The sequence below is a fragment of the Lissotriton vulgaris genome, chromosome 1_1 (assembly GCF_964263255.1).
Source record: "Lissotriton vulgaris chromosome 1_1, aLisVul1.2, whole genome shotgun sequence".
NCBI classification, from domain to species: domain Eukaryota; kingdom Metazoa; phylum Chordata; class Amphibia; order Caudata; family Salamandridae; genus Lissotriton; species Lissotriton vulgaris.
The window spans coordinates 902334806-902349724 of record NC_141685.1 but is presented as its reverse complement, the minus strand read 5'-3'; the positions used below and the strand labels follow the sequence as shown (position 1 = coordinate 902349724).

At 41.2% G+C, this 14919-nt stretch overlaps 1 protein-coding gene across 3 annotated transcripts in view; it reads left to right on the top strand.

Moving 5' to 3' along the window:
- Positions 1–14919, top strand: part of LOC147748145 (complement C3-like) — a 1551795-nt gene that overhangs the window by 72007 nt on the left and 1464869 nt on the right. For all 3 annotated transcript variants that reach the window (XM_086959014.1, XM_086959019.1, XM_086959009.1), the window contains exons 5-6: positions 8803–8891; positions 10496–10578. In XM_086959014.1, coding sequence (XP_086815140.1) covers positions 8803–8891; positions 10496–10578 — 172 coding nt within the window. The remainder of the gene's footprint in view (positions 1–8802; positions 8892–10495; positions 10579–14919) is intronic.

Here is a 14919-nt window from a genome sequence, read left to right as displayed (position 1 = left end):
GCCCCAATTTTGTCTCAGCTTGTAGGGATAGAGGCCAAACTCAGTCATCTCATCCTGTTTCAACAAGCACTTCAATTAACAAAGCAAAGACAGTGGTTGTGGGGACAGTCATACCTCTGGGCCTACACCTATGGGTCTTACAAGGGAGGGGAGGACCTCAAGTGAGCACAGCCGCACAATGTAGGAGGGGGAGTCTGTCATTCACTCAAGGGGCTCCCAGGGGTCAATTGTGCTACTGAGACTGCAGGTGAGGGCGCAGGTACATCCCCCATGAGGTCCACAACTGGCCAGGGGGATGCCCCCAGAGGAGAACAACTGTTTAATAGGGTCAGAGTTAACAGGTCCAACACGAATAGACCCCGTATAGCTCAAGTGGATGCATTTACTTCCCTAAATCTGCCACCTAAGTCAGCTCCCTCGGCGGCCATCCTGATGGGTGTTCCTCCCATTAAGCAGGAAATGAGGGAGTCCATGGCAGACATGATGCACAAGGTTATACACTCCCAAGATGAAGAAATATCTTGGGGGGGATTGTGTCGTGGCCAACCTAAGACATCCTACATATACAAAAGCGATGGTTGAGAGCCCAAGACACGAATACAACAATCAGGATTTTTCCCCTTCAACACTTTTATCCCACCAATTCTTTTTTCCCAGTTAGCCATGGCCGGTTTGTCCCCTTGCCCTTGAGGATTCCGCAGGATGTGAATACTAGGATCGAAGTCTCACTTGCCAACAGGTTTGAATCTTTGATAGGTCTAGACATTATCAATTGACAAGTGTTATCTGAGAGTGGGTTGATGAGCCAAGGTGTCCGTTGCATCTTTTCAAGTGGTCCCTACTTCCATCACTCCCTTTATTATGAAGATAATGATTTGGAATATTGCAGGGCATGTGGGCCAAAAGAGACGATGCGATGTGGCTGAGAACATTTGAGTGTTGCCATATAGTTGTGTTGCAGGAAACCTGAGACACATGCGAATATTTTTTCATGGATGGATTCTCTTCATTTATTACAGTTGCATCCCCCTCAGGACTGGCTAAGGGTGGCCTCCTTGTTCTGGTTTCGCTCAAAATCCCCTGTACCGCTTGGGTGGTGGAATGTCACTTATCCCACTTGTTAGCAGTTGAGCTGACATTCACAAATCATCCCCCTTTGTGGGTAGTGAATTTTTATAACTCTTTCTACAGATGATCTGACACGAACATAATGCCACACTGGAGGGGTTTCTCAAACATTATGCTAAGAAGTTTGATGCTCTTAATATAAGGTTACAGTTCTAGGTGATGTTAATACACATTTTTGTCAGCTTGACTGCAATATCGTAAAAGGCGATTTGAATGCAATATCATTGGTCCCACACTTTGAGCACACAGAACAAGGTCTCCGACTTCAAGGGCTACTTGCAGCTAATAACCCACACTGTCTAGAACAGATGGGAGTAAGTGATTCTGATCCAACTTACTCAGGCAGGGGCTGTTCTACCACCATTGATTTCATTATGCTTTCTGCTCCGTTGGTGCGAGCAGTTCCCAAACTGAGAACCTGTTGGAGCAGTTTCAGCGTCCATAATCCTTTAATGCCTGAACTGGTCTGGACTTCAGATTTACACAAGGAAGAGGCAGGAGCATACCGATATAGTGCCATTAGCACAAGTGATCAAGCATGCAGACTAAAGTGGAAGAATGTGATACCGGAGGCCTTTTTAGACAACGTGTAGGCAGACAGTACAGTTGACATTGCACCATGTCTTGAAGTAGAATTACAGACAGATCTGTATTAGATGCCTTTATTTAACAAAGTGGATTGCTGATAACTTATCTGTTCACTGTAGGACAAAAGGTATCAAGGGGAAAAAGTGGTTTGACGATGATTGCTCCAAAACACATAGGAACCAAATTATAGCACTTAAGCTGAAAACCAGGGTTGAGAAAAGGAACAGGGTTTACAGGAGTGGATATGAACTTGCCGCTCAGCAGAAGAAAAAGTACATCAGGGAACGGGCATGGGAGACCCTTTGTCAGGCCAGTGTGCTGGCCAACAGTTCTAGGTTTTGGGAAGTGGTAAACAGTCCTTTCTTCTTAGATTCAGCAAACACCAGAGTGGATTGCACCATAGCCGCTGAGAGATGGGTTCAACACATTGAAGAGACCTATAGTGGGGATGACCTGGAGGAGCCTGACACCCTGTGGGAGCCTGGAATGTGAATGTTACCATTGTCTTTTAATTTAGAAGAGGCGCACAAAGCAATTGTGGACACAGCCGGGGGAAACGCTCTGGGCCTGGATGGGGTGCCTTTGGATATTTACATAGCTGATCCTGTAACCTGGGCAAGATCCTGACAGGGGTTTTTAATACGGCCTGTATGTGTGGCTTGCCATCTTCCTGCCCTAGTTTTAATAAAGGTGCGAGGGATGGCCCAGCATGTTACTTTACGATTTCCCTCTAGGGCTTCAAAAATCACAGGCAAGGTGGTCCTGGATCATTAAACCTCCTGGTTAGATAATGTTATTGTTATTTCAGATTTGCAGTAGGGCTTCAGGCAAGGCAAAGAGATTCTGGATCAATGCATTTACCTACACAAGGTCACAGGGAAATATGCCATAGCTAGAATGGGTTGCCTGCACATGGTTTTATGGTCTTAACTGCGGCATTCAACCACATCATCAAATCCAAGTTCTGGCCCACCTTACTGGACATGGGTATGGACGCAGATCTGGTGGCTTGTTTACACAGCTCTCATTCTAACTTTACAGCCTTGGTGAGTTACAATGAGAATGGTTGTGTATTGGCTTTCTGGGAGGTCAAGGGAGGTGTTAGGCAGGGTTGTATTTTATCTCCCCTGCCTTTTACCCTCTATAATAGCAAGGGGACGCACTGTTAGCAGCCTGCAGAGACATTCCCAGGGCTGGTACAAAACTTATTCCTGCGTTATTATAAGCAAATGACACAGTGTTACTTACTCAGAATGCCATGGTCTCCAAAGCCTTTTAAAATTTTTAATTGATTTATGGATTAATTAGACCTTTCAATCAATTTTTTTAAATTGAATACTATGATGATTGGCAGTAATTAGTCCATTAGCTGCAAGCTCTTCTGCAGGTCGGCGGAACTCACCAAAGTTTCCACTTTTCCTTATTTGGGGGTGTTATTTGATTAAAGAGGGTCATGGGTGGTTCAAATAGCACTTACAAATTACATCCTGGCAAGGGCAGTGGGTGCCACTATGGACTTTGCCCAGAGAGTAGGGGCTTAACCTCTACCAACCCTAATAAAGGTCAATAGAGAAAAATGTATCCCATTGGCCACATGCGGTTGCAATGTGTGGGGATACAAAGAAGTAAGTGAACTTCAGGTGGTCGAGAAAAAATTGGTGCATATACATCTTGCTTTTCCCTTCACCACCTCCTTTATGATGCACGAAGAGCTTGGTCTGGGTTATATTTCTGACCTTATTGCATTTACACCACTAATGCCCTGGCTGAGAATTTGGTCAAGTCCCGTTCCTACTTTAAACCAACATGTTTTAGAGGATTGTATCGCACTTTAGAGGTCTTTGAGTATCGTATCCCCTGGCTAGGCTATGTAATGGAGCAGTTGAGGAGGATAGGCTGCCCTGAGCTGTTCACAAACCCAAGAACATTACGCCACAGTGATATTAGGGACATTAAAAACATGTTTTTGGCTAGGTGCATGGGGGAATGGGAAGGCACAGAACTTGCCAATCCCACAGTGAGACAATGCATAATGTTGAGCACAAGTACACTAGGGCAGCTGTATTTCCTATTTTTTAACAATGTTCAGCACCATTTCCTGCTGACCAGATTCATATTTAATTTTATACACTGGTTTTTTGTGGTTCCTAAATGATTCTCAAAGCCGGGTGCTTTAAAGCCCTGTCCTTGTGGTAATTTTTCAGAGCAAGCAACCACACACTTTGTATTTTTCTGTGACGTTTATAGTATTTTACAAACAAATGCATACTTCTGTTGGTAAGGACTTGTAATTTTGGACAAATGAGTCCCACCTTAGTGTATCTACAAATGCTATCTTCCCCCATGGTCTGCTTTGGAGTTGCAAGCTTTTTTCAGGAGCTCTAAAACATAGGAAGAAGTTATTTAAGGAATAGAGTTCTCCTATTTGATTCTGTGTCTAAGGGCATGTCTCACTCGTTATTAATTGTGATATCTATCATGGACTGCTCCAGCCAACACTGGTTTTGAGCTTTTACTGTTACATTTGACCTTTACGTGTCCAAGTTTTCTACTTCTCATTCCGTGATTCCGTGTTCTTGCTTTAATGTCTTGCTTTAACTTATTCCTTACAAAAAGTGTTAGTTGGTCTTTATTCTTCACAAATTGGAAGTGAATATGCACCATTGGCTTGTTTTTAAATATCCATGTATTTGATCTGATTTTAGGTACATATATTTAATATGCTTTTATGGTCTACAATGGCTGAAAAAATAACTATCGACCTACTATTCCCACTCCAGTCTGGGAATACAATGGAATCAGGAGGGGTAAAATTAGCTATTTCCACTCCAGTCGGGGCAACACTAGAGAGAGAGAGTAGTTCACTTTAAAGAAATAACATATTTTAACAACTCTATTAAATAACAAAATATATAAATATTTACATTTTTTAATTATATATCTAACTTTTTAACAAAAATTAAACCATTACAACATTATTACAATTTTATATAAATATCAATTAAAACAAATAATAATTTTACTACAATACCACTCTATAATTTCACAATCATAACAGCCCGCAATTAAAATGTAATTGAAATTAAAAACATAATACATTAACATAATACATAATAAATAACACAATTAATAAAGGAATAAATAATTTTACATTTATTATTGCATAAATAACTTCCCACTCTATACCTCTACAAACTGAACACACCCCTAAAATATGTTACCATTTTACCATTGACCACAGCATGACCTGCGGAAATAGCTGATCTATAACAGTTGATAGATCTATAACTAAGACCCCTTTCAAATTGTAGTGTGTCCCAGGGGCCCAAGATTCTCAGAGGAGAGTTGAAGCTGTCGCGAAAGTCCTGCGAGATCATTGGATCTCCTGACACTCCCCAGCCAAGAAGGTTCAAATTCCCTGTTTGAACCAGAGGGTGAATTTGACTGTCTACGTCTGTAAGAAGGTCCAGGAGGGAAGGAATTAGGTAGGGAATGTCGTAAGTCAGCTCCAGGGTAGTGGGGAACCAGGCTTGGGAAGTCCAAAAGGGAGTTACTAGGACAATGGAAGAGTGCTGATGTCTCACCTTCTGAAGGAATCTCTGGATCAACGCAAAGGGGGGAAAAGCATAATCGTTGATCCCCTCCCAGGATTAGAGAAAAACGTTCACTGCTAGAGCACCTGGGTCGTGCATCCAGCTGTAATAATCCTTCAATTGGAATGTTAGTCTGCTTGAAAAGAGATCTATTTGGAATGGCCCCCAAAAATTGTTGAGGGAATTGAAAACAGATGTGCTGAGTTTCCAGTCGCTATGATCCAAGAGGAACCTTGAGTTTCAATCTGCACAAAGGTTGGATTTCCCTGGAAGGTATTCTGCTCTTAGGGAGATCTTATGTTCTAGGCAGAACATCCAAAGTTTTTTGGCTAAGTTCGATAGGTCTACCGATTTGGTACCCCCCCTGGCGATTTATGTAGGCAACAGAGGACATGTTGTCCATTTTTAAAATGACTGATCTGCCTTGAAGAGAGTGTTTGACACTCATTAGTGCATAAAGACCTGCGGTCAGTTCCAGGTAATTTATGTGGTGCGAAGATTCTTCTTGAGACTGAACCACTCCAGTGTTCTGATCCAGGAGACAGGCACCCCAGCCATGAAGGCTCACTTCTGATTCTAAGACAAAGTCTGGTGCGGAACTAAAGATCGCTCTGCCGTTCCATGCATCCAAATTGTCTAACCACGAGGTCAGTTCCAATATGACCTCTTGGTTTAAGGAAACACGATCTCAGAGGCCTGATCTCAGAGCCCTCGCTTTTTTCCTTTGAAGGGCTCGATAATTTAGGGGGCCCGGAAAGATAGCTTGTATAGAAGAGGAGAGAAGACCCAGGAGCCTGGCTAGTTCCCTTAAGGATAGATTTTGTTGTTTGAGGAGGTGTCTTATCTCTTTCCTGATGTGATGTTTGATATTAAGGGGAGAGAACACCTCCTCCCCCAGAGGGTCTATAATGCTGTCTTTTGAGGAGGAAGGGAGATTATCCTCAAAAGGTTGGGAATGAAAATCCTGCTCGTCCTCATTTAGGTCCAGGATATATTTATCGGGAAATTCAGAGGCATCATCATCATGATCGTCGGCATGAATTTTATCATCATGTCCAAATTGGAGACCAAAATCACTTTCAGCACATGCATAGTTTGTGCCACGGGGACACCCATATAATTTGTGCCGCTGAGGACACCTTTCAATGTCGTGCCGCCAAGGGCACCTGAAGTGTTTGAGGTGCGAATCCTCCCATGAATTTTGAGGTGCTAAGACCTCCTGTAGTGCTCTTTGGCCTATACTCGATATTTTTGGTATTTTAGATTTCTTACCCCTTATTTCTACGAGATCGTTGTCATCTGCCAAGTTATCTTGCACTTCAATGACATCATCCTCTTCAGAGGGGAATGATCTTTTTGGCACCATACCCTGGGATAGTGTTGAAAACATACAGATCTCATTTCTTTGTGAATTAGACTTTTGATTGCCTCATTTCCGATGTCAGATTCAGGGGCGCTAGCCTCATCTGAGTTTGTGTCAGACATTTTGTGAAGAACTATAAAGGATTATATCTTCCTTTTTTTAATATATTTTTTCTGCCAAATATATAATATGTCCCCTTTTTTTATATATATATATAGGTATTGAGGTTAGATTAATAACAGAGAGGAGAGGGTTACAAAATTCGTTGGTGAAAGTCCTAAATGGAGTAGGAATGACCCAGGGAGAGAGCACTCAATGGAGTGATTTTATGGCCAAGAAATCGCTTAATAGTTTTAAAAGATCCAGGAAGAGCTCAAACACGTCTCCGATCACGAGAAACAGCTGATCTGCGCGCCGAACAACTGCCTGAGGACTCAAGTGCGATCACCTGTGGTCTGTTGCGAAGACACGCTGAAAGCATGGATGAGGGGAGAGAAAAGAGCCTTGGCAACGCGGCAACGCTGCACGCGCGTTGCCAAGGGTATTTCCTCTAACGCTGCCTGATGTTAAGAAGAGCTTTGCGATACGAAATGGAGGCATATCTCGGCAGAAAAGAGATCGCATGTACCGGCATGTCCGTACGGGGACAGAAACAACTGTTTTGGCTGTCAGGAGGTACGAGCGAACAGAACACTACAAAAAAACGCCCGATGCTAGCGCGAGAGAGGTCTAAACTAAAACAAGCCAAGCTAAGCATTAAAGTGCAGTTAAAAAGGCAAAAAAACATGGGGAAACAAATGGGCAAGGTCGGGAGCCGGCCTCCATAAATTGGAGGTCGGGTGAGGGGAGCAAAACACACAAATGAGCCATGATAAATGTACAGTAAAGAGAGCGATGTATAGCAAAACACTATCAAGCGATAAATTAAATAGCAATGACAATATAAGGTATCAAAGTAAACATGACGAACAATCAGCAAGAGCAATAAAAATAAGGAACTTATCTGCTTGGAGCCGCATTTAAAAGAGGCTGATTGTTATGTGCTCATGCCTTTTATATGTTTACTAATGTTCTATTGTGAAACCTTTGCTTTATGATGCATGCGGCTGATTGGGTCTGCATTAAAAGTGATATGCATAATGATAGCCTCCGGTCTTGTAATGAAATTGATATTCTTGTCAATGATATTCCTGCATCATGGGGGGGGGGTTGTGTGTATGTGTGTGTGTGTTTTTTGTGTGTGTGTGTGTGTGTGTGTGGTACTCTGGGTAATCTTTTATTTTCTAAAGATGAAGTTAGAGGTGAAATGCATCAATCATCAAAGACATTTTATTTGAGCTCTTATATATGCGTATGTTCTGGCCTAGCCTTAAGAATTGCATCAATAAGGTGCGATCCACCCAAGCTAGGAAATGGCACACGTATTTACCATTTTAGTCATAATATGGCAGCTTCTACATTAGTAATATCTGAATTCATGAAAAAGCAACACCTAACGTATTTCACCATGTTTAGAGCATATTGGAAGTGTAGATGGCTTAGTCCCGGCATGAGCAAACCACTCATATAAAAATACATGGGGTAGTCTGCCAGCTTACCCCTTATGAATTGTGAGATTGGAACTCGCTGAAATTTTAAAAAGTTGCATGTGTTCTGTAATAAAATAATTTCAAGCCTACTCACCATGTCATAGAATGTACCATATGCACAAATCATGTTCCAGTGTAATCTCAATTACCAAAAGTAAGATGACAGGCTGGTAGAGGCCGCATACAAGTGGATTTGTTTAATGTATGCTTTTAACATGCTGGTAAATCCATTAGAAGCTGAAGGGTATTATCGTAATTTAAAAAGACAAGCATCCTTGCAAGATTGAACTTACTCTCTAAAATAGCATGTGCGTCGAAGCAAAACTATTTATGCTAACCTGTCCCTTTCCAGGGGTTTCTTGAAGTAAGTATTTGCATTTGGCATCTCTTTAGATAAACCCCACTTATACCTCATTTATTGTGAAAAGCTTGGGATTTTTGTTGATCATAATTGATGCAATCATTTCATTAAGTCATTAAGTCGAAAATGTATTTCCCATAATATTAGTTTTTGATATTCTTTTTTATATATCCTTAACAGAATCCTAGTGGGGTGACAGTCATTCAAAACACCTGGCAAGTTGAAGATGGACTAATAGCTAATTCCCTACCCATCCCAGAACTGGCAAGGTAGGGATGCTTTGCATCTGTTGGTTTGACGTACTGCGGCAGGCCATTGGCATGAGCAGGGACTGGTTGGGATTGGTTCATATTTGCAGAAAAACTGAATTCTGTATACAGTACTAACAAGTACTCCAGTAGTTATCATGCTGACGTTATAATCTGAAACCATGAGCTCAACTCTTCTTTTCATTATCTTTATTCTGTTACTTTTTGTACCATAAAAGAATAGACAAAGAATAAGACACCTAAAATAGAACTTCAAATATTACATGAACTCAATTCATATTTTCCAGATCTGTTCTGGAATTTGTGAAAACAACTTAAGACCTGAATTATGTTTCGGTAAACAGCACCTGTGTCACCCTTAGGACTTCTACACCCAAAGTTGCCTGTGGAATTTCTCATATTTATGAACCTATCCCAGGATTGATCATCTACAAATGCACATTAACAATTCTACTTTCTCTGAGATGTGGACATTTGTCTGTAAACGGGTCGGGGGTTGAGGGGTGGTGAGTGTCTGCCCCCATTATTCCATCCATTATTACAAAAGAGATGCTGAGAGTTTAACTTCACGGCCAGCATACCATTACTTGTAATCTGAGCATCTACAAGAGCATTACAAAGCACACAGTGGGCTGTCACTGCGTTCCTGTGAATACACTGAGGCTCTCATTTAAAAAATAATTCCGTAGGGCAGGGCAGCAAGCCTTTCTGCTGCACTGCCCTACATCAAAAGAAAAGGGTAGGAATGCGCCGTATCTATGAGATACAGTGCATTTCTGTCCTCTTACATATCCCTGGTGAACATATGGCTGCCATGCACCAACTCAGCAGAGCATTAAAATCTGTTTTATTTTTGGGGGGAAGGGACACCTCCCCTCACAAAAACAACCCTTACGCCAGCCCTGGGGAGGCGTAGGCTTTTTATGCATTCCTTGGTTTGCAACATGTTGTAAATCTGGGAATATGTCAAATGCCATGGGTTTATGTGGGAACACCTAACTTAACGCCCATGGCACTCCTACCCATTGTAGTGAGTGGCAACACAGCGACTTGCACTGCATTGCCTCACACCATATCCGGGAGGCCAGGGAAAGCCATCCAGGGTGGCTTTCGTGGCCTCATAGATTTGGGTAAGCCCAGTACGCCACATAAAAAGTGACATTCTGGCAGATTTTTTTGCTGAAATTTAAAAAAGTAATGACTCACCATGAGAGTCTTCTCCCTCTGCATGGGGGTCATTAAAAAGTTTTTACTTTTATGTACTGCCACATTTTGGTTGGTGGCTTCTCAAAGTAAAAATAGACCAAGTGTCTGCCCACTCTAAATTGGGTAGGCTGACACAGGGGCAAACCTCCCACGGCCATTAGTCTGTCAGTCTGTCGAAGCGGTATGTAGGTGGCAGAGAGGAGTAGTCTCAGCCATCTACATACTGAAGGTCTGCCCATCTGTAAATCGTGCGGGCAGACCTTAATTTTGACAGAGAGGGCACTCCATTGGCTTTGCAAAGGAGTACCCTCTCGCAAACTCTAAATTTGGATCTTTAATTTGAATTAGGGTTTTTTCCACATAGATATAAGAGTGACAACCTTATCTTTTCTTTGCAGCTGTGGTGAGTGGAAAATTGTAGCAAGCTATCAAAATGATCCCGACAAGAAGTTTACATCAGAATTTGAGGTGAAGGAATACGGTAAGTACCAGCTTTTCTATCATCTGGTAAAGGAAAGCAAACTGCACAGCTAAACAATAGCTCCATTGTCTGAACTGTTATGTAAAAATAAAACTCTGGGGTTTACTATCCTGAAAAGTCACACAAATTAGCATGACCACAGCTCTTGCTTCAGATGACTTGCTTTCTGAAGCCCACTCTTCAGATTTGATGAAATCCTCAAAAGCACACATTAAAAAGATTGTGTAAAAAGGTGGAAAAGACTCAAAACATGAATAAAAGCAAGCATTTTTTGAAAAAGGTCTAAAAAAGAAGAAAGAGCATGCCATCCCTGGTAAGAATCCTCAAAATGTCAACTGGCCCAGATGTGATAAAACCATGCAACAGCAAGACAGGCAAAGGCAAGCCAGGAGGTGCTGGCCCACTGCAAGAAGCAGAAGTGAGAAGCAGAAACTTTGAAGGAGAGTGGAAAACTTTTGAGGAGAAACCACATTTCCATATTGTAGCTGCCATTGTTCCCGAGAAATTTAAGCCCTCATTACGAGTGGACCAGTGAGTTCCAACCCGCGCGTAAATCTCGGTTTACGCATAAGTCAGAATTACGAGTCTGGCTCTATTTAACAATAGCTATTGGATGCTTCAAATACCTCACATGCTGTCAAATTTAAACAGGTTAAACCCGACGAAGTTTAAGAAGGCAAATTGTCCGATATTTACTGTGCCATGCGGATTTTGATGCATTACACACCAAAATCTGCATGTTATTCCCATAAACCCATGATAGGTGTCATTTATTGCACGCCATGTGACATTGTTATTAATCATGTGCAACAAATTACATCTAAACTGGTATTCAGGCCCTAAGAAGCCTAGGATAGCCAGGTACCGCAAATGAGTCCTCGTTGCAGTAGGGCGAAGCACAGTCCAGCAGGAAGGTAGTGAGGACAATGTGTGAGGTGAATTCTTGTCTCTTCGTGACAAGAAAAGGATTAGTTGCAGATGAGAAGAGCCTGTGTACAGGATGTTGTCATCCCGATGAGGAAACAAAAGATTAAAAAGGTGACCACAAACCCTTCTTAAAGCCTTTCAGTGTACCAAAAAACTGAAAAATGTTGCCAAGTAATTTGGAGATGCAAAAGAAAACATCTCGTACCTTAGATACGATATGCAAAAATGATTAACGAGTTGAGTGAGATACAAATTTTTGAGGCCGGTAATAAAACCAAGATTTGGATTTGAGAGACTTCATTGAAGGTTGACCCTTGGGGTCTAGAAAACAGATCCCAGAGAAGTGAGAACGGGAGCTTTACACTGCCTTTGCTAGTCGGGAAAAAATACACAAAAAATAGAAAATAAGCAGTCCCGGGAAAACACTCACCAAACGCTTCAGCATAGAAAAAAGGTCACAAAATTCCGAATGTCAGAACAAATTTCGGTAGTCAAAGAAGAAAAACAAAAGCTAAAACTCAACACTATTCAAAGTGCAATATGTGGAAAATGAATAAATATAATGTCAAGAGAGCAGCAGTATTTCAAGATGCCGCCAGGACAGAGAAGGTTGTGATCTATTTGTGGACATTAGAATGAGGAAAGGTCACCTTCACATTGACCTAAACGGTAATTTCCACATGTTGCAACCTCTGTCAATCTTTTTCAGAATGTTCTCCGCCTGGCACTTGCAAAAAAAAAAAGTATAGAAATATTGAAATAACTAGTGAGAGTTTTTTTTAAATGGCCAGACTTTCTGACCTACCATTAGAAATCTCATTAAACGTGGAAAACGGGGTTCAATAGGAAGTAGAGATTATATCCTTTAAAAGTGTTATTCCAGACTAAATTAATTAATGTTGTCCCCACAAAAGATTCTCATTAAGAATAAATGTTTGGGAAATCAATTTTTGTTCTAGGATGAATTAGTTTAATTTAGAAATAAACCAAATAGAAACCATTCTTTTCTTTTTTTGCCGGGTACTACAAATTAATGGAGCAATGGAAATTGTACTTTCCTTTTGTTATGCCGCTGAAATCAAAATAGACAAACTGTGAATGGCAGTTTTATATTAAATGTCAACACAACAGAGCGTCATGATGAAGAATAAAAGAAAATAAGGCAAAAATAAGATTTAATTTATGAACAACATTTTTTGCAAGAATGTCCAGGACATCAACATTCAATATAATTTTAAATTATTTTGTAATTAAAACTAGGTTGTCATGGGTCAAAGGAAAATACTAATCCTCGTGATTAAAATTTCAAAGAAATCTGGTTTTTAGAGAAAAAAATGGTAAAGAATTAGAAAAAAATTACAGAGGACACAATATTTTAGTACACTAAGGGGCACATGCATCAATATTGCTTTTTGCGATTCCTTAATTGCGAAAAATAAGGAATCGCAATTAAGGAATTGTAAACTGCAATGCATCAAGAAATTGCTAAAAAAATAGCGATTTCTTAAAATTCCTTAATTGCGATTCTCTAATTGAGAAAAGCAATTAAAGGAATACCTCCCCATCCATTCCTTTGGGCCTAGAGGCCCATAGGAATTCACCATTAGAGAATCGCAAATTGAGAATGCAATTTCAAGGGTGCAGGGGTGTCCCTGAAATTTGCCTATAAGTACATCTTCCACACACACATGCCCCAAGGGCATGTGTGTGTGTAAAATGGAACTTTGAAAAATGCACTTTAGTGCATTTTTCAAAGTTTTCGCAAATTACCATGAAGGTCAACTTCATGGTAATTTGCTCCCCTTATTTGCGAATTCGCAAATTTTTTAAGTTTGATGCATTGCAATTAAGGAATCTCAATTTGAGATTCCTTAAATGCAATCGCAATTTAAAAAATCGCAATTTTACGATTTCTTAAATTGCGAAAAAGGACAAAAATGGTGATGCATCCCAAAAATTGAAATTGCATTCGCAAACGGCCGAATTTTGCGATTCGCACCATTTGCGAATGCAATTTACAATGATGCATGTGCCCCTAGGGCTATTGTTGTGTGCAAAAAAAACAGACTGTAAATAAACTATTTGGAAATATGCAAATGATCACAAAACAAATTATCCTAGAGGGGCGCAGTCAACATAGGAATGTGAAGTTTCTGCTACTGAAAACAACCATTCTGCAACATGCATTTTCACCAAAATAGGAGTGTATGTTTTAGTTTTGTGGGACGCGTCAGCCATCCTAATAAACATGGTAGAAGTTCCTGGTGCATCAATCTACCAGATAATTCTGTGAGGAGTCTCAACACCTCTCTCTAAAGCTGCATTATCCTCGGACACTGCCACACTATATGATAAAAATCTGCCTCCGTCTGCCTACACCTCAGGCAGCAAGTTGCCTCTCCTGGGTACATTTGGCCTATCATTTCAGGATCAGATAGATCAGGTGAAAAAAAAACAAACGGAGAGTATAACATCCAAGCTCTCCTCCATACAAATTGAACAGAACTCAGACACTGTTTCCAATGTTTGTCTCACAGAAGGGTTGGATTAGGATAAAAAAAATTGGCCTGGGCACCCTGTTATGTTATGTTATGTTAAACATATTTGGTACCGCGCACGATCACCAATTGGTTTCTTGGCGCTCAGAGACAAGTGGAGGGAGGACGCAGGGGGGTATAAGCGGCTAATCATGGGCAAGATGGAACAGGAAAGTTTTCAGGAGTTTACGGAAAGTAATATAGTCAGGAGTGAGCCGAATTGAGAGGGGAAAGGAGTTCCAGGTAAACGGAGCGAGAAAGGAAAAACAAGCACCACCGTGTTTTTTACGTTTAAACCTGGGAGTGATTAAGAGATTGTGAGCAGAAGATCTAAGGTGTCTAGAGGGGACGTGAGGGTGAAGGCTAAGAGAGATAAAGTCAGGGGCAGAAGCAGATAGAGATTTGAAAACAGTGCATACCATTTTGAAGATGCAACGGTGCGCAACCGGGAGCCAGTGTAGTTTTTTCAACATCGGCGTGACATGTTGGTGTTTGGGCTGTGGGAAAACCAGTCTGGCTGCCTGGTTTTGCACCAGTTGGAGCCGGTGAAGGTGGTATGCGGGAATCCCCACGTACAGACAGTTGGCATAGTCAATACGTGAGGTGACCAGGGCCATGATGACGAGGGTGAGAGCCTCTGATGATAAAATGTAGTCCACATTTGCGGATTGCGTCTTTTTTCAAAACAATGCTTCAGTGTTTAAAGTGTTATAAATAGGAGAGGAGTTTCAATAAAAGAGGCCTGTTTTCTTAGCTTCACTAAGATAAAAAAAGCAAATGTTGCCATAACTCTTTGTTTACGGATTAGTTCACAGTAGTGAACCACACCTGAATATAAGTGAGATCACCGCTGCTCCGGCCCCCTGGTCGGTCTGCA